This window comes from Microtus oregoni, unplaced genomic scaffold (assembly GCF_018167655.1).
Source record: "Microtus oregoni isolate MIOR12 unplaced genomic scaffold, Mior012 000016F_ref0000370, whole genome shotgun sequence".
NCBI lineage: Eukaryota > Metazoa > Chordata > Mammalia > Rodentia > Cricetidae > Microtus > Microtus oregoni.
In genome coordinates, this window is record NW_024543075.1 from 41,866,227 (window position 1) to 41,889,793 (window position 23,567).

Genomic DNA, 23,567 nt, shown 5'->3' on the forward strand with positions numbered 1-23,567 from the left:
AAACAAGTATCACTGATGTTTTTTCTCTAGTTTCCAAATAAGTAAGATCAGACTATGCTTTGACAGTTCTCTTAGACGGGAGAGCATTAACACCTGACAGAGCTATGATTACAGTCTTTTCTTATCTGGGTGGTGGTGAGATTGTGACCTTCCTGGAAATTGGTGAATAAACAAACACCGACAAAGGAAAAACAACATTTGTGTGTTGGCTATGCAGTGTGTAAGGTTCTCTGCATAGATCTATCCAAACGATTGCACATTTAATCCCTGAGATATGTGGAAACAAGCTAAGCAATGAATGCTTGCCTTCTCAGTCATGGTTTGTAAGTGATAGAGTTTTCATAGAGATCTGTTGGACTGTCTGTCTACTCAAGATCTTGAGGAATCATTAAAACATTATAGGGGAAAAAAACAAACAGAAAATACAATTTTGTGTCTCTGAGGGAAGGTTTCCCAGGACCTTGTGATCAAGGAGGGTAAATGACTCAAGCAGACACAGGTAAAGAAGAGAACATCAAATGCATGGCTCTGAGGCCAGTTTCTTTTGCTTCTGGAAACCAGAATATGTATGTTACTATAGCTGTATAGAAGCTAATGTGGTAAGGGGAAGACTCTTTGATAGGGGTCAGACTGCTGTGGCTTCTCTCTGACTCTGATACTGACTTTGGAAAAACTAATCATTGTTATCTAACATATGGCTGTTTTGTTAAAGGACACTCTAAATCCTTCCCAGCTTTTTGATATTACTTATTTAAGTAATGAATATCTATGCAGACTTTCATAGTCTAGAAAGGAGTGAGAAATAGACAGAGTTGGTTTCCAGGAAGATTTGTTTACAGATTATAGATTTCAATCTATAGCACAAATGAGAAGAGATAAGAAATGATTTATGGTTCATCAGTAGGTATGATCATCTGATTTCCCTTATCCTTTCAATATCCCAGGGACTTTTAAAAAATCTTTCTGAAAGGTTATATTGTAAATTTCAGCAAAAAATGTCTTCTCATAGTGTAGGAGGTAAATATTAATTTTTTCTTTTAAATCAAGATTATAATAAAATTACATAACTTCTTCCTTTGCTTTTCTCCTTCCACCTCCCTATATGTCCCTTCTTGTTATCTTTCAGATTCCTAGCCTTTTAAATAAATTGTTAATATATGCAGGCATATATGTATACACACACATACACACACACACACACACACACATATATATACTTATTCCTTAATATCACTTGCTTAATCAGTATAATGTTACTCATATATATGTTTTCAGAATGATCACTTGGTATTTGATAACCAGTTATCTTGGGAATGCTATCTCCCCACTTAGAAAGGAGAATGTTAAAGTGAAGTTTAATTACCTTTGCTTAGGCTTTTGGACCAATGACAGTGGGTAGTCTTGAGTTCTGAGCCCTGCTTTGCTACCTGAACTTGTGGCAATCTTTCTAAACCTTAGAAAGTTTAGCTTTAAAACTCTGAATTTGACCATGGGAAGTGAGCTGCTTGGTGATGCACAGGGAATTCCAAAATAAGAGAGTGACAGCTCCAGAGAAAACACCTGCTTCTCATGTTCCTTTCATCTCTATTCATTCTACTAGGAAGCAGCAGTCAAGACGCCATCTACCCAGTCCATTCCACCCTCATCTACTCTTACTCAGGTAAACCCTCTCTTAGCAGGGTTTCAGAGATAAGCCATCTCATCCCCTACAAAGTTTTGGAACTCACCAGAAGACGTGAAGATGAGAGGCACAATCAGAACATGCCCTTCATTTTGCTGAAGTGAATTCATGTTTGTTTTTTTTATATCTCACCCTAATCCCCAGAGAGAGCACACTTTGTTTCTGGGTATTCTTCAGGGAGCTCCAGGTCTCCTGAGGTCTTTAAAGAGACTGGCACAATTAAATCATGTACTCTTTCAGTTGGAAATGAGCTCAGCTAATTCTCACACCAACATGGCACATTATCTGATGATTGGTGGTCAGACCAGGGAGGCTCAATACCTGAGAAATCTCAGATTTTTTTATTATTTTTTTTTCGAGACTGAGTTTCTCTATGTATCCCTAGCTGTCCTGAAACTCGCTCTGTAGACCAGGCCTGCCTTGAACTTGCTGGTGTTAAAGGTGTACACCACCACTGCCCAGCTTTATGCAGTAGGTAATATGTAAGCCCAGGAAATAAAGAGTGAAGAGAAAAATAAGAGTATATTTTTGTTCTTATCTCTTTGAATGTGTTGAGTGGAGCCAGTTCTTTCTAAATCTTCTGTTGAAACTCAGTTCTCTGAATTTTGGGGATCATCTTCAGATAATAAAGTATCCTCAGATATATAGTTAAAATTTATGGTCTAGTGTAACCCCATAACTACCTAGCATCTAGACTTACAGCCTTTGGTTTCCTCCCATTCCTTAGTAGCTAATACTACTAAGGATCTCTGGTTTCTTGTCAAAAGAAGAGAGAAGTTCCATGGTTTATTGGCACTTAGGTATTAAGTTCATCTATTGAATATTCAGGGATGATTTTTTCATTGGGCGATTTTGTATTCAAAGAAGCTTTTCTTTATTATTTTATTGTTCTGTATTTTATTTAAGTTGATGTGCTATTGGTATTTATGCTCATGAGTCCATCCATATCCCAGATGTCCCCCTGTAAGAACCATGTACTCATCTGAAAAGAATACAGGCCAGAATCATGGTGTTCTCTCCAGGATGTGCCTCATCCATGAAACACAAGGTTTCCTCGGCTCCACGAATGCTGATCTCAATGCTCCCATCACTCTCCTCTCAACAGGGAAGTGGCAACTTGAACATTTATTTTTAGTTAATACATGCTAAGAGCACATCATGTTTTGTTAATGGCAGGATTCAGATGTATGTGAGTCACATTCCAGGAAGCAACAAAATCAGAGTTTAATTATAGTTCAGTCAAAATATAAGAACCAAGGAAATTAATATACAGAATTATTAACCATGTGGTAGAGAGTATGACAGACAAAACCAAGTTCAAAGGTAACATTAAAGGTAGCAAATTCAGGAAATGACTTCTAAGCCTCAGCCTGGATGGAGAAAAGGAGGGATTTGGGATTATTAAATGTTACAGTCTTGAAATAAGAGCGCCAAAAAGCTGAAAGTCAAGATTTTTAGGAGAGGCCATCGATTATGTGGTTTTGTACTCTCTAGAGTTCAGAGGAGAGACTGGTTGTGATTGATATTTAGTCTTCAGAGAAAGGGGTTGGAGGAGGTTTTTTTCTGGTTTGTTTTGAGGTATTTAAGAACACATAGTAACTTGTTTTAAGAAGTGTTGAGAAGCTGCAAAGTGGAAGCAGCTAATGCTTTTGGTGTTAGTTACTTGTGTTTGAGTGAGAAGTAAGGCTGAACTAGCACAGCAGAATAAAACAAACGTGGCTCTGCAACCCCCATCCTGGTCCTTTGTGCCCCGTAGCCACATATTTTAGGTGCTGGTTGGCAAAGAAGGGACACAGTTTGAAGTGCTTACATACGAAATCGCAAACAAACAACACTGAGGATGGAACTGAGAGATAAGTTACAATATAATGACCATAATAATTTGAAATAAATTTTATCCTGAAAATTTTTTCATAACTGGGAAAGTGAGGAGCAGACAGTGATGCATCATGGAGATTTTGCAATAACCAAATGCGACTCCTGTGTAATGACGTGAGGTGCAATTATTCGATATCAGCAAAGGTGCACCCAAGCAAGGAAGTAATGGAAGAAGCATGATCTCCGTGAGAGACACCCCAAGATAAGCCTGGGCAGAGAGATTCTATCCCTGCGAATGCTTCCCACCAGCTGAAGTTATGTAAAAAGTGGCTCACACAAGACATTGAAATATCCCAAGAATAACAATTGAACACTTGCTCTATGGAGAATGGACATACAAGGTACAGAGTGGATTCGAAGGCATACAAGCCTGGCTAATTCATCTTACTCTGATTATAATTCTAGTGTTGTAGGATAAAGGATCTCCCAAGAGTTTTTCATATTCATAATAAGCACTATGCAAAGTACTAACTATCTCAAGCATGACCAAGTAACAAATGAGTCTGCCAGCTTCTGAGAAATAAAGGTCCTGTTGTGTGTACGATCTTCTTTTTCAAAGTCAAAAAGATTTCTCTGGGACCTACTTATTACGTATTAATGAGCCCTCCTCTTGTCTTCAGAACATGCCCTGTCCACAGAGGACTGAGGGCTCTTTGTTCATAGCACTGTCTATTTTCCATGAAAAGGTGGTCATGCATGGTTCCTATCCATTCCTGTGTCCATCTGTATAATCACATATTTATCTTGCTTTTTGGAAGTTTTTCAAACTTGTGACAAAATTATACCTCCCTCTAAATGTGTGAGCATTTATATGATTTATTGCAATTCACTATTTTATGTAGTTCTTTGCTTCTTGCAAACATACAAAATGTAAATATTATTAATAACTCAAGTGTCTGAGGATGTACCTGTGGGATCTCAGGGTGACTATGGCTGTGTATGTTTCCCTGTATCATATGTGTGCAGTGTGTTGACAGTCCAGATGGTGTAGGAGGTTCTTCTGTCTTTGTGTTGCTTTCATTGGTTAATAAAGAAACTGCCTTGGCCTCATAGGGCAGAACTTAGGTAGGCAGAGAAGACAGAACTGAATTCTGGGAGGAAGAAAGCAGAGTCAGAGAATCACCAGAGACATACACTGGGAATTTTACCTGGTAAGCCACTGCCAAATGGCAATACACAGATTAATAGAAATGGGTTAAATTAATATAAGAGTTAGCCAATAAGAAGCTAAAATGAATGGGCAAAGCAGTGATTTAATTAATACAGTTTCTGTGTGGCTATTTCAGGGTTAAGCTAGCAGGGCAGCCCGATGAACAAGCGGGCCCTCTTCTTACACCCAGCAAGGAAAATTGACACACTAGTGGGTGTAGATGATGAAATCAAAAATGCTAAGAATTAGATCCCCTTGGGAGCAATTCTCATTTAGAACAGCTCCCTTATTCATTGATGTCACCTGCTAATTATACCATTTTTCTATTCTTCTAATTCATAAAGAGTTTTGGGATTTTGAGGGGTGTATAAATTTATGTCCTAAAGAGATGAACCAAGGCCGCTCTGACGGCTGGACCTACAGCACAACACAACACATCACAGCACATCTGGCTACAAAGAAAGCACAGCTTCCTTGCAGTGAGTGCTCCTCCCTCACCGATCACAGTGATTCCCATCCAGACAGCTCCAGTGCAGTCCTTTTCCTAATCTATGTATCCTCCCTCCAAAATGGATCAAATATATCTCCTTTAAAAGTCAGCGATCACAGGAAAATGCCAGGTTTCTACTATCTAAATCAAAGCTCTATTATCAGATCTTGTGTTCTTAGGCTAAGAAGATGATACATCCAATTTATATTTTGTCTTGAGAATCTTTACACACTTATTTTAAAAACATGTATTTTGAATAATGATTTCCTGTACCCAAATCTTGTGTATGAAGCTACAGAAAGCAAAAACAAACAGGTAAAACAAATCACAGAAACAAACTTCCCCCTCAACAACATGTTTTCTAATCTTTGTTGATTGCTTGTTGACTATATAGTGAGAATATAATCAGTGAGGGTTCTACTGTGTGTCTGCAAATGATGATGATTTGCTATTCCTTACGTGAGTATATGTGGGAGAATATGTAAAGGAGAGTATAGACGTGAACAGAGATTTGCAATGTATATGTAGCACCAATAAGCAGTCATGATTTTTCCTAAGTTTTATGGTACAGCAGTGTCAGATGTGACAAAAGAGGATGTAGTAGGTTCTGCATACCCATGTCATATATATGGATGCGAGACAGTGACTATAAACGTTTGGACATGCATGGAAGTATAAGCATGGGTTTTCTGAAGTGCTCAAGGGCTCTGGATATGTGCATGCTACATCTTCTGACCTTCATTCCTAGAGGCGTTGCATTTGAGGGACATTGACTAACACACAAACAGACAATCAAAGAAAAAACCACACCACTTAGAGTGGGGATTGCTTTTTGTGTGAAATTTTCAGAGCTTCATACAGACAGGGAGGTCTGGTACCTTCCTTGATTCCTTCAGTTGGCTCACTAGAGAAAAAGAAAGGGAGCTGAATTTAGTCTATATTTTGAAAGAGTTCTTAGTATTCTTGCAGTTGCAAAATTTTCCATTTCTTCTTGACCCAGAGACAGTGTAAAACAAAAGTAATAAAAATGATCATATTTATATAGAGTGAATCTACAAAAACCTTATTAGAGACATCAATTTTCATTCTTGTTTGAAATTGCAAGAGAAGTTTGGAGAGAATACATGACAACTAGTCACACTAACAAAAGAGATGCTTTCATTTCTCAGAAGCCAAGATGTGGCCGTCCTCTCATGTCCCCCACACTTCTAGGATTGTGACTAATATGTTTACTTTCTCCACACTCTGGTCACCACCACATTTCAGTGTGATTCCAAGGGTACTAAGAACAGAATGAAAACTCTAGAAATTGCAAACAATGTAAGGAGTCACTTTACTTATGAACCAAAATAGAGCTTTAATTTTGGGCTTTTGGGCATCATGGAAGCATCTTTGGATAAAGACTATAAAAGTAGTCTTTTATGATATGGGTTCTCAGTGTTCATGATTCCATTGTTTCATTTGTTGACATTCTCATGGCTGCTTAAAGACAAAGATAGAGAAAGAGGTTCTCAGGAAGGATACCCAAAGAAACTAATGTAGGTAGAAAATTAAGAAGCAGTTGTTAGGGAAACTGAGGGAGAGTAGACCTGGAGGAAAGGGGATCTGGGAGAAAACTGGGAAGAGTGAAATGGGGAAACTGTGATTGGGATGCATTGTATGAGAGAAGAATCTATTTTCAATAGGAAAATGGAGCAGTTTCTATAAGATGGAAGCAGCTTTAACAAGGTGAGTTACCAGCAGCATTCATTCTGAAGAAAAGTTCAGTGTACTAAGAACATGTTTTTGTTACATTTAGAAACAAAGAGGTCATCCTACAAGAAATATGCTTGGATAGGGAAAAGGTGTTAACCGCAGTTCAATGAAACAAGCAGTACTAGCAGGTTAAGGTCAACAAGACCAATTCCCTGGCATTGAGAGAGACTCGGAAACATTTTGGGGAAGCAGACACTGAAGCAGAAAACCTTTCCTGGTGTCAGGAGAGATTAGGAAAAAAAGAAAGAAAAAAATTTAACTACGTGTGGGGAACAACCATGACTAGAGGAAGCTTGAGAGAAAGGGTATCATGTCTGTATGCTAGGTGCTTCTGTACACAGCCATTGCCTGAAGAGAAAGAGCCAGAAGAGGAACAAGATTGAAAGTCCTGTGCATCTGGAACAGGAGTCTGGGAGAAGCAGCAGGAAGGGAATCTAGTGGAGCGCCTACCTTCAGAAAAGGGGGATTCTTGCTCCCAAACCTGAGGTAAGAAGAAATAAATGTGCAAATATCTTTAAAATTCTAAGCATCAATAATGATATATAATATATGAAATATAAAATACTATATCAATACACACATATATTTAAAATTCCAATAAAATGTTTTATTTCTTTGGTTTGATGGACCCAAACAGTTGGTTTGATTATAGAACTTTTTAAAGCATTTAGAATTTTCTATATAGATTTCAAAGAGAAGAAAGGCAAGGATCAGGGTAACAGTTTCAGTAGAGATGATATCAGGAAGGACATAAAAGAGAAAAAGATAATCGACAAATTGACCAGAAAAAAATGGAGCAATTATAGCGTTTCCTAAGCAATCACAGACATCAAATGGCAAGAGAGATAGGCAGTAGAAATCTAATGTTGAAACGTAATAAAATGAAATTTAAGATTTCAGAGGTAGATATTTTTTTTGTGTGTGTGGGATGGGTTACCATAGCATTGGGAAGTTGAGGCAAAGGTTATTGGAGGTAAGGTTTTGTGGTTACATGTAGTTTATTTATGCTACTAGATGGTGAGTTTCTAAAGGCATATTTCTGGTCTATCTTAATTTCTATTTTTCTCTCCAATGCCCAGTGTATGACTTCTGGAGTATATGTGGAAGTGGTAGAATACTGTAACAATGGGAATGGCTAGAGGGTTTTGTTCATGTCTCTGCCCCGTTGCTATGTTATAGGCACTCATTTGATCACTAGCCTTTTGCATTTTGTCCTAGGAAGTATGCTCTGCTGGCAGTACACAAATAAGTGGAAATATCTTCCTTTCTTAAAGAAATAACAGTCTAATGGGGAAGGCAGAATGTAGGTACACATATTAAATGCCTGACATTTTGTGTTGGAGACAGGATATCTGAGAGAAAGGAAGTGAAGAATTCCCCTCACATTCTCTTTTGGGCCTAATCCTCATCTGCATTCTCCCACCTGCCTGCCATGCTAGGCTTGAATGGCACTCCCTTCCAACCAGCCACACTCCAGCTGACAGGCATCCCTGGGATGCAAACAGGCCAAGCTTGGATTGCCCTGATTTTCTGCTTCCTCTACTTCGTCTCCATTTCAGGTAACCTCAGTATCCTTGCTCTGGTCATTCGAGAACCTCCTTTGCACCAGCCCATGTACTATTTCCTCTCTATGCTCTCCCTCAATGATCTGGGAGTGTCCCTATCTACACTGCCCACAGTGCTTGCTACCTTCTGCTTCAACTACCGCCAAGTTGGTTTTGATGCCTGTCTAGTCCAGATGTTCTTCATCCACACATTTTCTTTCATGGAATCAGGCATACTTCTTGCCATGAGCTTTGACCGGTTTGTGGCTATCTGTGACCCACTACGCTACTCTACTGTGCTTACTAATAGCCGCATCTTGGCTTTGGGCATGGGTATCCTTACCAAAAGTTTCACTACCCTCTTCCCTTTCCCTTTTCTTGTCAAACGATTGCCTTTTTGCAAGGGCAATGTTTTGCACCACTCATATTGTCTCCATCCGGATCTGATGAAAGTGGCATGTGGAGACATCCGTGTTAACAATATCTATGGACTCTTTGTGGTCATTTTTACATATGGTGTGGATTCAGTTTTCATCCTTCTTTCCTATGCATTGATCTTGAGAGCTGTATTGGCCATTGCATCCCAGGAGCAGAGACTCAAGGCACTCAACACCTGCATATCACACATCTGTGCAGTGCTAGCCTTTTATGTGCCCATAATTGCTGTCTCCATGATCCACCGCTTCTGGAAAAGTGCTCCAGCTGTTGTTCATGTTATGATGTCCAATGTCTATCTTTTTGTACCCCCCATGCTCAACCCTATCATCTATAGTGTGAAGACCAAGGAAATACGAAAAGGAATCCTCAAGGTCTTTCATAAATCCCAGACCTGAGGAATGTTGCAGACACTGAGAGAGTTCATTTAGAGGAAGGACTAAGCCTTGTCTGCCAAGTTTAAGACTTTTTCTAAAACAGCATAGAGGACTCAAGTTCTTGATAGATGTGCATTTGGAGTCAATAAAACAATATCTAACTTAATACAATGATGTACTTAGTTATTGGACACTGACTGTGAGAATTGTGTGCTAGTTATAACAGTGCTAAGACTGTTATAATGGCAAGTATTGTTAAATGAACAGATACACAGGTAAAAGATGTACAAACAACTACTGATACTCTGAAAAAATGTTGGTTTTTTTTTTGGAATAAAAAAATCTTGCAGGGCAAATTTTCTTGAACAAAGAGAATTCTAAAATCACAAAGAATGAGCTGATAAATTTAAATACAGGAAAATGCTATGGAGGTTTGGTGTTGATTTATTTGTGGAAATAGAGACAGGCTATGCTGTGTGGCTAGGAAGTAGTTTATGAAAGACGACAGTGGTTAGATAGAGTGTTTGCTTCAGGATGGCAGCAAGAAGGGAGGGTTAAATTCTTGCCAAAAATTACATTGCCTGAGATAAAAATATTTATCCAGAAAATTTAGAGCTTCAACTCTCCAGCTTTCGTCCAATAAGCTGCACAGCCACACTTCATAGCTTGTTAGAGAACAGAACCTTGATCTCCACATTCACTTTACCTAATGAGAACTGCATTAAGCAAAAACTTGATGACTATAGCTTAGAAGGCTTACAAGTCTCTGAAGACCTTCCAGGTACCAAGAGCTGTGCATTTGCTGTGGAATAAGAGCGATAGGACACATAGTACTAAGTGTCTGGAAACAATTCCCAGACCAGCATCATGAGCCACACCTGGAATTTTGTGGGCCACGACAGCTCCAAGAACTTCTCTCTGAGTTCGCGAAAGAGATTCTGGAGAGCAGACACAGCAGTCTGTGTATTAATAAACTGCCCAACTTATTCTGATACCTTTAACTCAGAGTAATAGCCTTGGATATTTGGGGAAAGGCACAATTAATTTTATTCAATGAAGTTTTCTCTTGAGAAGCAGGGAAACAAGATCTAAAAATATTATTCAATAAATAATTCATAAAGTTCATAAAATTGAGGGAAACTTATTCATCTCAGGAGTGTGGTGTCCACAGAGAAGCGAGCACAGACCTACTGCCATTCGGTCACCATGAGATGACCGAGGTTAAATAAGCCTAGCGTCAGATGAGAGTTTGTCGAGCCCCCTCCAGCCATCTCACGCTGACTGTCCCCTGATGTGCCTCCTTTCCCTCATAATCCTGATCACCATTTTCTAAGTCCACCTTCACCGATCATCGAAAAATTCAGATGGGACTGTCAAATAAGTAGATAGAACTAAAAAGATAAAGCAAGTTCGATTTTATGATGAGATGAGGGATCAGAGTGCATCAGTGAGAATTCAGTGTGTACAAGCACCCTGACTAGGACATCTCCTGAGAAATCACGCACTCTACTGTAAGACAGTCCACTTTTGCTCATGTATGTATGCATGCCTATATGTCTGTCTGGATGTATGGATTTCTCCACTTAAGCTTTCACCTGGGAGGAACCTCTTGATTTCTTCACAAATGCCTAAAATTTAACACAATATCCATTTAAAATATTTTTAGCCCATATTTGTTATACTGACATGTTTTGTAACAGTATTTTCATTAAAGCGTATCAAGTGCTTTGAACATATTCTCCCATTACCCTCTCCTGTTCTCCATCTCCCCTCTGCTAGATCCCTCCACTTCCTAACTAGTCCTTCTACTACCTTAATGTTGTGTGTGTGTGTGTGTGTGTGTGTGTACGTGATCTACATGTGAGAAAAAACAACAAAGCTTTCTTTCTGAATCTTTACTACTTTGCAGTGCGCATGTGAACTGGATTTGAGATTTTCATATGGGTAAACCATTAAACACTTGTGCTCACTCTCACAAACCTCCCCTCGTCTCCCTCCTCCCTTCTGTCAGGGTTTTATTCCTCTGAATAGTCCCCCTTTCCTGTCATATTACAAACATGTGCCCATGCACACACATATGTGCACACATGCACATAAGTACACAAACATGCAAACACAAATATAGCCCTCCCTGTTGCCTTTAACTTTCATATTATCTATACATTTCATCTCAATTCACATTTAAATCTAGATTCTGTATATGAGAAAAACATAATGTTTTTCTTTCTAAATCTGGATTATTTCACTTCACAACTTGAATTCCAGGACAGCCCATTTTTCTGCAAATGACCTAATTTCACTCTCTTTCTAGCTGATTAAAATTCTTTATACATTCATCTGTTGATGGGCATGTAGGCAGGTTCTACATCTTGACTATTAATGAATAGTGCTGCAGTAAACATGGATGTGCAAATGTCTCCCTACCAGTGACTGTTGAAATTTATAGTAAACATTTTAAGTCAAGATTTGCAGTGATGTTATCTTATGTGCTGAACTAATATTATAGTGTTTTCACTACCTGAATGAATAATTATATGTTATTTTTTTCTTTATCCACCCACTTGATAGACATAGCAACAGACTTTATAAAAGGACAAAAGGTAAAGATCACCAGGGCCATGGTAGAGCCACAGCACCCCATGACTTTTGAAATCAGTTCTTTGATGCTACAAGATTTTTTTTTACCTAAGTTCTTCTGAATTCCATATCTAGTATTCAAACTCATTATTCCAGCTCAATTAATAACCAACAGTGGGAGCAGATATTATTTCCACTTGTTCTTCCAGTACTGCAGAACTCCGAAGGAGAAAGAATCTCTTTGCCAAGCTCCATTTCCCTTTCCACTTGCATACACAGCTTGACAGAAAGTGAAAGCTGTTTCCCTTCTATTCTTTCCTCTACAAGGCCTCATTCCACTAGAAACCAAAATGAATAAGAGGTACACGAAATATTTCATGAGAATAAGAGACACTGAATAAAAAACTACCGCAGATGGAAAATTGAGAAAAGCCTCAGAGCTTGTGGTGAGGATATTACACACACTACATCCAACTCTAATCAAACAGGCCCTTCGCTTCTATCCAGTTGAACACCTGTCTCATAGACACTTAGCTGTTCTATGAAAACAAGTTCCAAGTTGAAAGAAAGTTAATTTCTCACAGTCGGGAAGCAATCAGGCTACATGGGTAGGGTTCAACCAATATCTATGTAAGTTTGAATCTCCTTCATACCCTCATATGTTTATTATAGAAGAGACCTGAAGTTGCGGAAGTTGGTGGAGGGTTCTGTGGGAGATGGAAGTGTTGAGAGGGGAATTGGATAGGGAGCAGTAGGGGCAAATAGATGAAGGTAACCAGGGACATAATCTCTATTGCTTAAACCATGAGGTTGTCTATGCTCTCTCCCTTCGTAAGCTTTAAGCTTTGCCTGGAAAATGAGGCTCTTTAAAGTTCAGTATTCAAAGATCATGCCCCTGGATTCCAGGCACAGTTTGAATGCTGGCCTGGTTTTAGTGGAGTGATTAGAGTTGCAGATAGTGAGCCCAGAAGTTCTTTTCTCTATCTCCATCTTATGCAAGGAGCTGAAATTCTTTTATCTCTGGGGAATACCTCTCCAAGGGAAATGGCTTTCAAAAGTTCTTGATTTTAATTCCCACAGTGAGATCTCACCCTCTCCATTTCCCAACACATCTCATAATCACACTGGAACAAAATAGAACCCCAAAGTCCTAGGCCTTTAGAAAGCTCTTGCCTAGATATATAAAGTCCATCTCACTTTTTAGCTAGTGGCTGCCTGAGGCTATTCTGAAACCACTGGGAACTTTGGCCACCTGTAAATCTAAGAATTTCTTCATTAAGCCCTCTCAGGTGATGTTGAGTCTGTGTTTTCTTGATGTGTGTACAGAAGCATGTTTTTATCCATCACTCTATTTGCTTTTCAGTCTTTATTATCATGATCCTGTATTTTCGAATTGGTGTTAATTCCTGTGTGTTTCTGAATAGATGCTATAATTTGTTTAGTCCATGACAGAGAGGTTTAAGATAATCAACAAATCAAAAAACTTCACTGTTACAGTTTTTCCGTAGAAAGAGTAATACTGGTTCAAATGCCCTATAGTTGTCCAGGTGCTTTCAGTTGGGATTGCCAGAGATACACTTAGTAATACAGATGGTATAATAATAATGAATAATAATAATAATGATAATGGCCCCATAAGAGGGGCTAGAAACTAGTCTATGTCATGTCTCACAATGATGCACAGTCTTTAGAAATTATGTCACAAATGGAAGAGACCTTGATTGCCTGCAACCTCAGGCCTAAGGTCAGGCAGAGAGCTGCAAGGACCTGCAATCTCAGCCCAGCAGGTCCTGCTAGCCCCTCTCCACACTCCCATGTGGGCTTATTCTGTCTTTGCATATCTCTACACAAACAGTACAAACAGTGTACTTTTGACTCTGGGAAAACATTCCTCTTATGAGCTTCAAATTACTTCCTGTGACCTCCACACTCACCTCCTTTTAGCCCTGGCCTCACTCATCTCCATTGTCCCCTCTTGTTAAGACTCACTATCCTGATTTTCTCCAAAGCTCCCCATGTGGCATGTTTTCATAAGTCACAGTTGGTTTGATAACTGATTAGAGCATGCAACACAGGACTCTCAGTTTCGGCTGAGCAACACATCTACATCCCTATTCTATTTATCTAGTTATGATTTTAGTTTTCCAAAAGCACATTTCAGAGTCAGTCATAGGAAGTACTTGCAGGGTATTTGATCAGGCAGAAATATAACCTTAAAAGAGTCTATAGTCTAACAGGGAGGACAGGACACAGTGTATACCAATCATTTTACTAGAAATAATTATAAGTGGGTGGGTTATTGAGTGTATTTGTTTGGTTTTTGTTTATTTATTTATTTTTGAGACAGTGTCTTTCTATATAGCTGTCCCTGGAACTTTCTACATAGACCAGGAGAGCCTGGAGCTCAGAGGTCTGCCTACCTCTGATTTCCAAGTGCTTGGATTAAAGGTGTGTACTTCCCTGCTATGAAGTAGATTTTTTCATTGAATTTTTCAAGTTTTCCAAACACTCTCATTGAAGATATATTCATAAATTTCACCAGTCAGCCAGATACCATAGCATGATGTAATACAAACGATAAAAAGATTCAGGAAGACTATTTTCTGGGCATTACCCACTACCTGAGTATTACCTCTGTAGCCACCACAGCATTGCCTCTCAGCTTCAAACAAGACTGCGGTAAGTTTGGTAAATCTAAGTCTGATACAAATAATGTGAAAAATACAAGTTAGCACAAGAAAGTGGACAAGAGTTTTTGGAATATTTCTGTTTGTGGAAATCAACCTAATGATAGTATTTTTAGAAAGGAATAAAAAATCAATTGTAGAAAGCCATATTTTCAAACCAGTAGACTGTTAAGAATGATTCAGGAACCAGTAAAGTATAAGGAGACAACTTTGAGGGAGATCATTTCATGGACAAAGCTACGCCCAAGAATTTAGGCTTAAAATAGATACAAGAGAAGATTTGTTCTCAAGAAGAATTTTAGGTATGCTGCTGAATAGCAATATTATAGATTATAAACAGTAATTGACAACATATATTAAATATACGGTTGCATTCTGCCCAAGCTGGAATGTCACTGTTAACAAAATATCAAGTCTATAAAATATTATAAAGTTAGGCTTGAGATAAATTTATATTTATATTTACCCAGTATTATGAAATGTTGCCACTGTGTAAATTGTTGATTCATGTTTCCAGAAGGAAGCTTGCTGAGAAATCCTGTGTGGAACTAAAAGTGAGAACTTTGAGAAGTAGACAATGGAATGTAATATGAGCGATGTGCAGCTGGAGAAGGGATCATAAATTACCATCTCCAAAGCTTTCAGTTATTGCTTACATATTCAATTGCTTATGTGTTGAATATTTTATACAAGTCTGCTATATACTTAAACTTGGGCAAGCACTAGGAATTACGGGATAAAATAATTGTTCTCCCTTTTTCTGATGGGGTTTCTTTCTATGAGGAGGTATAGGTATTAAATAACAAATATACAGGAAAAAATACATGCTTCCAAATTAAGATTAATATTTTCACAAACATTCAAACCAAGAGGAAGAAAGTCACCTGTAAGACAGCCAAGTGCGATGTAGTCAGTGTTTTGGGAGAGCAGAAAGCATTCAATTATTGAGAGGAATTAAGTAAAGCTTGGATGACAATTTGGTGGCAAGATGTCATGGAGGAGATTATGGATAAATAATAAAAGCAAAACTATCATATACTGAAGGTTAGGCAGATACAAAGTAACATGTAATAAAGACAAAAATGTAACAGAAGACCATCTATTTCATTTTCTTTCTTTTTTAAAAAAGGCTTTTTTTTTTACACTTATTCAATGACTCTTTCACGTTCATTTCCCTGGTTTTTTTCATCTGCCCTCTGCCCCTGTAACCCTCTCTTCCCCCCCCAAAAAGTTAAGAATAAAGAAGAAAAAAGAAAAAAAGAAAAAAAAATCTCATCATGGAAGTTTCAGTGTGATGCCGTGAGTCATGCAGTAACCCCTTTGTTCACAAATCTTTACTTGCAAGTGTTCATTGCAAAGAGTCATTGGTCTGGTGTGAGGCCTCTGGTTTCTACTACACCATCGATGCTGGGTCCTCGCTGAGGTCCTTCATGAATTGAAAGACCCATTGTTGCCCTGTGTTGTGGAGATCCTGCAGCTTTGGATCTGTGGGTCAGGTCCCTTCACATGCTCCAGCAGATGGTGGATGTTGGGGCAAGCAAAGTCATGATCCTGATTTTGGACCTGGGCAGCTGCAGGTTTGTCGGCCTGCTTATTCTCCCCATCCTCTCCATTCAACAATGAGTCACATAGACCCTGTGATTCACATATCTAGTCTGTTGTGAATGATCAAACACATGACTGGTGTCATTCCATCTACTGCTTACATTTCTTTTAAAAATTTGTCTTGTTATGGTAACTATCATTCATTATGTTTCATTATATTAAGCCACATCACATAATTCTAAACTTTAGTATTTTTATACTACGAATTGTCCCTTTATGGCCAACAGAACCATTTTTGCATTTTGTTTCTGTCCACAGATTCTGGGTCAAATCTCATTTTTGTAGCACTTCATCATTGGTAGGTTTGCTGAGCTCTGTTTTCCACGCATTGGTAACTTGTAAGTTCTCATTTTTATCTAGAACTTGTGTTTCTGGCTTTCTAAAGCCACAACCTTGATTTATCCAATACACTGCTCCCTGCCTGGGACAGAGTGAGAACACATGGTTATGATTTCTTACTTCAGGGTTCTTGTTATCTCATATTTTTATCAACTCCATGATGACACTAACCTAGCTCAAACAGGGATTCACTTTCACCACCTTAGAGAATCAGAAACAAGAGCAATGAATGTCAAAATTCTCTACCTTCTACTCATTTAAATATGAGACTAGTATGCCTTCATTTTAGAGAACAAACAAAACAAACCAATCTCTCATAAGATCTAGAAATCTAAAATACATCTTTGAGATGCAACAGCTGACCCTTGTGGACTTGGGAGCAAGAAGAAAGGTACGAATGTCTGCTATGTTGCTTCACCCACCACCTTTCTCACTCCCTTGAGGTGGAGGCTAACCGGCATGACTAACTGCTGTGGGCTAACTTCAGTTTGCTTCAAATGCAGGTGAAGACTTGTCTTTATTGTTGGTGTCATGGGAGCCGAGAACAACGGAAGTCTTGACCTGCTATCAGTCTTTCTGACTGGCATTCCAGGGCTGGAGGCCCAACATGGCTGGCTGTCCATTCCCTTTTTCATCATGTACGTGGTTGCCATTGTAGGTAACAGCCTAATCATGGCAGCGGTTCATGCAGACTCAGCTCTCCATGAGCCAATGTACCTGTTCCTCTCCATGCTGGCCATCTCTGAGGTGGGAGTGTCTGTGTCCACACTGCCCACCGTTATGGGCATCCTTTGGTTTGGTGCCTACAGAATTGACTTTGATGGCTGTTTGGCCCAAATGTTCTTCATTCACACTTTCTCTGGCATGGAGTCAGGAGTCCTATTGGCCATGAGTTACGACCGCTTTGTAGCCATCTACAACCCTCTGCGCTATACAGCCATCCTAACTCTCCCTCGGATTATATCCATGGGTCTGAGTATTACACTAAAGAGCATTGCACTCATGGTCCCACTTCCAATTCTTTTAAAACAGCTACCATATTGTCACATAAATATCCTGTCCCATTCCTATTGCCTCCACTCAGACCTGATCCAGCTGCCTTGTGCAGATACTAGGCTGAACAGCATCCTGGGCTTGGCCATTGTCCTGGCCACTTTTGGGCTGGACTCACTGCTCATTGTGGTTTCTTATGGGCTCATTCTTTACACAGTGATGGGTATTGCTTCTGGGGAGGGTCGGAGGAAGGCTCTCAACACATGTGTGTCACATATCTGTGCAGTGCTCATATATTATGTGCCTATGATTGGTGTGTCTGTGATGCATCGTGTTGCCAAGCATGCATCACCAGTGGTCCACACACTCATGTCAAGCATCTACCTTTTTGTGCCGCCAGTGCTCAATCCCATCATATACAGTGTTAAGACCCTTCCAGTTCAACGGGGAATTGCCTCCTTGTTCTCCTGCAAGTAGGAATGATCTGAATCACAGACTCAGGGGCAGGGATTATTATTGTCTCCATAAACTATGATTGTAGGCCTCCCACAGGTAAAGTTTTCAGGTAGGTGTTTTGACAAGGAAGAGGAGGAGGAATTCAAAGCATAACTACACATTTGATTTTGAATCACAAGTGACATACTCAAATGCATCCTGTCTTACATTTTATTGTTGTACACGTATCTCTGAATACACACACCCATACTTTTCTAATCACATAAATAGTTGATGGCAGGGATAATAAATTTATCCTTTATTCCATCCTAACTCTTATCAAATAGAAAGTTAATAATAGTTTTGATATTTAATGATAGCTGAATTAAAGTAAGTCAAAATTTTCATCTTTATGGGATTCCTAGGGATGAAGTGTCCCCCTTAGTTAAGAAAGGTGATTTTGGAAATGTGCCTTTGAATGAGTATACCTTCCTGTTTGCCCCAGATACTCACTGTTTATTTTCTTCATTATGGTAGAACCCCTTTTCACTCTGAAAGCTCCGAAAATTGTACATCCTTAAACAATAAGTTGTATTATCACTCACCTATGAAATCACCTTGCTATATAAGGAACTAATTCTTTCTCGAACTAAATACCATGCAATGTATTTAGTGACTCTGGGATGCACATTGACTGAATGATTTCAACCAAGGCATAAAGTAAAATATGAATAGACTCAGCTGCCTACCTGCTTCAGCATCCTATCTTCCCCCTCCATCCTTCCATTCCCTCACCCTTCATCAGCTTCAACACGCTGGGTGGTACATTCTGTTCTCTTCCCTGACTCCTCCTTTCACTCAGCTCTATCAACACAGGTCTCACTGTTTTGTTCTCCTTCTGCCTGTGGTTTAGTAGAAAGTTTCATCCAATAGGAATGACCACAGTCTCACCTCTGCAACTCAATTCCCTTTGTGGACTTGGTTCACAGGTTTAGTACCAGACCTTCAGTCCCTCTCACCTTAAGGCCCCCAGTTACAAAGACAAAACTTTCCATTTTGTAGGCTATTCCTCCCTATTTATTTAGTTCACTGATTACCTATACTCAGTAATTTTTTGAAGTACTTGTTTGGTTTGGAACAGCAATTATAAAATTTTGTTTATATATTCTCTAAGACAATAAAAAATATGTCCAGATAAAGTATATTCAGGTTGATAGCTAACATTTTATAATAAATATATGTAGTTGGTGAGAATTCATTTTCAGAGATATTTTGGTTTATAATACTTCATCATATACTTAAATATTTTATGAATCTAAATATATGTTCTAATAATTAACAGTTATCTGAGAATATATTCTTTAACAGATATTTACATAAACACATTTGTTGACACTAACTGATTTTTCATTTATGTCACCAAGAAGGTCTTGACTGTGAAATATATATTTGTGTTTGAAAATTGTTTAGTGTTTATTCTATTCTAATAATATGACAAAACGTACATGCATATTTAAATATGTGTTTCTGAAATTCTATACTATTAAAGAGTCCAGGAACTTTAAAGAGAGCAGCAAGTCAGGTATACAGGAGGGTTGGGAGGGAGAAAATGGAAGAGAGGCATAACATAATTATAATCTGAAAATATAAAAGTGGTTTAAAAAACTAAAAAAAATGCATTTTGCATATTATTTATATAAATAATAAAAATGTTAAAAATTTTGCATTACTTGAATAATCTAGGTAGGAACTGATATCTTAATGATAAGAATAGTTTTTTTTTATTGAGAAAAGGAGAAAAAAAAAACAAACAAGTTTCCACCTCCTCCCAGCCTCCCATTTCCCTCCCCCTCCCTCCCTCTTTTCCCCCTCTCTCTCCAGTCCAAAGAGCAGTCAGGGTTCCCTGCCCTGTGTTAAGTCCTAGGTCCTCCCCCCTCCGTCCATATCTAGGAAGGTGAACATCCAAACTGGCTATGCTCCCACAAAGCCAGCACATTAAGCAGGATCAAAACCCCGTGCCATTGTCCTTTGCGTCTCATCAGCCCTCATTGTTCGCCATGTTCAGAGAGTCCAGTTTTATCCCATGCTTTTTCAGTCACAGTCCAGCTGGCCTTGGTGAGCTCCCAATAGATCAGCTCCATTGTCTCAGTGGTGGGATGGGGGTAAGGGGAGATGGGGAGAGAAAAGTTAGAAGGGAAGGAGGGGGGGGGCCTTGGGGAAACAGGAGGATTGGGATAAAGGAAGGTTGGACAGGGGAGCACGGAACCACAATTCTTAGTTAAGGGAGCCACTTTAGGGTTGGCAAGAGACCTGACCCTAGAGGGGCTCCCAGGTGCCCAAGCCTAGGTCCCCAGTTAGTTCCTTGGGCAGCTGAGGATAGGGAACCTGAAATGACCCTATCCTAGAGCAATAATGACGAATATCTTGCATATCATCATAGAATCTTCATCTGGTGATGGATGGAGATAGAGACAGAGACCCACACTGGAGCACTGGACTGAGCTCCCAAGGTCCCAATGAGGAGCAGAAGGAGGGAGAACATGAGCAAAGAAGTTGGGACTAAGAATAGTTTTTTGATTGCAAATAAATATTTGTTAATAAATGATACCTATGTTGGCTTGCAACCATATTATTACTATATTTAGTTTTTGTTTTTCCTATAGATGTTAATGCTGAAAAGCTTGATAACAGACATAAGAAGATGATATTAGAGCTGCTTGACAACAGACTTAAGAAGCTGATATCAGAGTTGTTCTCTTACTGTCTAGAGCCATTGCTTAGTGAATGCTTCTGGAACCAAATCACAAAATTTAAGTGAACTCTGCATGAAATTAAGCTGTTTATCACATCCCTATTTCCCCAAACTCTTAGTTTCTTAAACTTATTCCACTTCAACTTTTGATATATGGCATTCATTTGGTTCATTTGTTTTTCATGTAGCACCAACATCTCTCATTTATTCTTTCTTTAATTGGTCTCCTTGTCCATAGAGTTTCTTCCATTATTATGGGTTGAAATCACTTAAGAACTCATGTTTAATTAAATTCTAGTATTTGGTAATGAAAGAGGTATACAAAGGCTTGCTTCAGTGAGTATGTTCATACATTATAAAAATTTCGAGTTTGTAAAACAAAATCATATAAACACTGCAGAAGAAAGAATTTTGAAATTGGATTTCTTCATCTCAAAGGCATGTGGTTAGAGAAAAGCAAACTGAAGCTCAAAAAAATACTCATTTTAATTTCAGTAAAATAATGATGTCTCTTGTATTAACTGAAGGTATTTTATAAAGCATCTGTTCTTCGCATCTTTGCTGCATATAATTTATGGTATAAAATTTATGCTTATTTCTATGTTACATGTATAAGATTACTCCTTTTAATCTAAACTTCAGTCTTCAGTGCACCTTTCTCTGGAAGAGGAGACGAGTTATTCCCTAGCGGATCTGTTTGGTCTTTGCACTGTAAATGATGGGGTTCATCACAGGAGGTGCCAACAAGTAGATATTGGCCATGAGAACATGGATCAGTGGAGAGGCTTGCTTGGCAAAGCGGTGAGTCATAGACACACCAACCATGGGCACATAGAGAACCAGAACAGCCAACATGTGGGACAGACAGTTGTTGAGAGCCCGCAGTCGCTCAGTCCAAGTGGCTGTGTTCAGGATGCTTTTCAGGATGAGTGCATAGGAAAATACGATGAGCAGGGGGTCTAATACAATAATGAGAAGGACCAGAGCAAATCCATACCAGCTGTTGACTCTGATATCTGCACAGACCAAGTGAATCATATCCTGGTGGAGGCAGTAGGAGTGAGAAAGAAGGTGGGAATGGCAGAAGGGCAAGCGCTTGAGCAGGAAAAGGGAAGGAAGCACAGCTAAAACACAGCGGCAAATGATAGTCAACCCAATTCTACCAATGACCTCATTGGTGAGGATGGAGGCATAATGGAGTGGGCGGCAGATGGCCACATAACGGTCAAAGGACATGGCCAATAGAACGGATGATTCCATAAAGGAGAACCCATGGAGGAAGAAGAACTGGGCAAAACAGGCCTCAAAGCTGATTTCCCGAATGTTAAACCAGAGAAGTTGCATGACGGTGGGCAGTGTGGTGAGAGTGAGACCCAGGTCAGTGAGGGCCAGCATGGAGAGGAAGAGGTACATGGGCTGGCGAAGAGATGGTTCTGTGCAAATCACAGTGAGGATGGTGGTGTTGCCCATAATGGAGATGGTGTAGAGGCAAAAGAAGGGGACGGAGATCCAGAGATGGAGAGCCTCAAATCCAGGGATGCCCGTGAGGATGAAGTAGAAAGGCTTGTGAGTGATGTTAGTCACTTCTGACATGCCTGGTAGATTCAAGATGCAGAATCTGCATTCCACATTAAGAACAGTGTCAATATGATACTGTAAGGGAGTCACTGTTCATTCAATCAGTAAAATCAAGAAGTATACGCTTCAGAGAGTCATTCAACAGCCAGAAGTTGAACACTGAGGATTCGCGTATAAATTTCTATTTAAGATAAACTCATTTCTTTCAACTTACCTTACTTCTGCCATGTACTAAAATTTAGCTATTTATTTCCTCTGGTAACATGTACTCTGATCACTGTTATCTGTGCGTATATACACATGCATATATATTGACTGAAACTAATCTTACTAGAATTTTGAATAAACAAACAAGCAAATGAAACAAAGTTTTGTTTCTGTTCTCTCAGACAGACATCACAGAAAGAGTACTTTGTATTATTTATGCAGATGAACTAGTACTTAGATTGGGAAGTATTGAGGTGATTTTCAGGTATCTTGCTTTCAGATACTGTGTGGACTATAATAACAATTATTTTCTTAGGGAGCACAGGATCAGGACCGAACTCCTGGGGCAACACCACAGGTTTGTTCAGTGCATGAAGAGTTTAATATTCATAGGGATAGTCCGTGAGAAGTGTCAAGTAGATGCATAGTATGTAGGAACAATAAGACAGGGAGAAGTCATAGAAACTATTATCATTTTACAAGTAGCTGAGAATCTGGAAGTTAATATGATAATGTAGACCAGAGCTTCGGTAAGGAAGAAGGGAGGGAGAGCAGGAAGAAAGGAAATTAAATGTTAACATTAATTTATTAGGAAATGTAAAATTTAGTAATTAGACAAAAATGGAAAAAGAAGCAATTGGGAATTGTATGCATAAAACTTTTCAGAGACTTTTTTGTAAAAGAAACATTTACAAGGGCATTTCAGTGTTAGAGTAATGGGAAATGAAGGAAGCTAAGATGGAGACGTCTGAAGGCAGAATTAATAAGAGTCTTTGAAGAGCTTCGGTAATGTCTACTCAGAGGGCTCTATTCTGCCCCCTAGAGGATAAATGCAGGTCTTCTTTAAGTCTAAGGATGAATGACAATTTTTGGAAATGTTCTGAGAATGAAAACTGTGGCTATATTAATCAGGAAAACCCCATTATTTAATTATTTCTTGTAATTATGGATTGTTACAATCTAAGAGGTCTATAAATGCCATAAATTTACAACTCAGGGAATGCTCGCTCAAGAATTTGAACAGCAGCAGCAGCAGCAGCAACAACAACGACAATATAAAATTGGGAGAAATAGGAAACAGAAA

General features: G+C 39.0%; 3 protein-coding genes across 3 annotated transcripts; 2 read left to right on the top strand and 1 right to left on the bottom strand.

Annotated features, from left to right (window-relative positions):
- The first annotated feature begins 8,386 nt into the window (after nt 1-8,386).
- Nucleotides 8,387-9,331, top strand: LOC121457787 (olfactory receptor 51I1). The gene has a single exon (XM_041666789.1). It carries the CDS (start codon nt 8,387-8,389, stop codon nt 9,329-9,331), a length of 945 nt encoding a protein of 314 aa, XP_041522723.1.
- Nucleotides 9,332-17,049: 7,718 nt separating this feature from the next.
- LOC121457401 (olfactory receptor 51I2-like) lies at nt 17,050-17,988 on the top strand. The gene has a single exon (XM_041666072.1). It carries the CDS (start codon nt 17,050-17,052, stop codon nt 17,986-17,988), a length of 939 nt encoding a protein of 312 aa, XP_041522006.1.
- Nucleotides 17,989-21,382: 3,394 nt separating this feature from the next.
- LOC121458097 (olfactory receptor 51Q1) lies at nt 21,383-22,291 on the bottom strand. Its single transcript, XM_041667225.1, has one exon. It carries the CDS (start codon nt 22,289-22,291, stop codon nt 21,383-21,385), a length of 909 nt encoding a protein of 302 aa, XP_041523159.1.
- Between the last annotated feature and the right edge of the window lie 1,276 nt (nt 22,292-23,567).

Bases quoted from the DNA above. Each gene is read 5' to 3' on its own strand.
- LOC121457787 (XM_041666789.1), top strand. From the start codon at position 8,387: ATGCTAGGCTTGAATGGCACTCCCTTCCAACCAGCCACACTCCAGCTG.
- LOC121457401 (XM_041666072.1), top strand. From the start codon at position 17,050: ATGGGAGCCGAGAACAACGGAAGTCTTGACCTGCTATCAGTCTTTCTG.
- LOC121458097 (XM_041667225.1), bottom strand. From the start codon at position 22,291: ATGTCAGAAGTGACTAACATCACTCACAAGCCTTTCTACTTCATCCTC.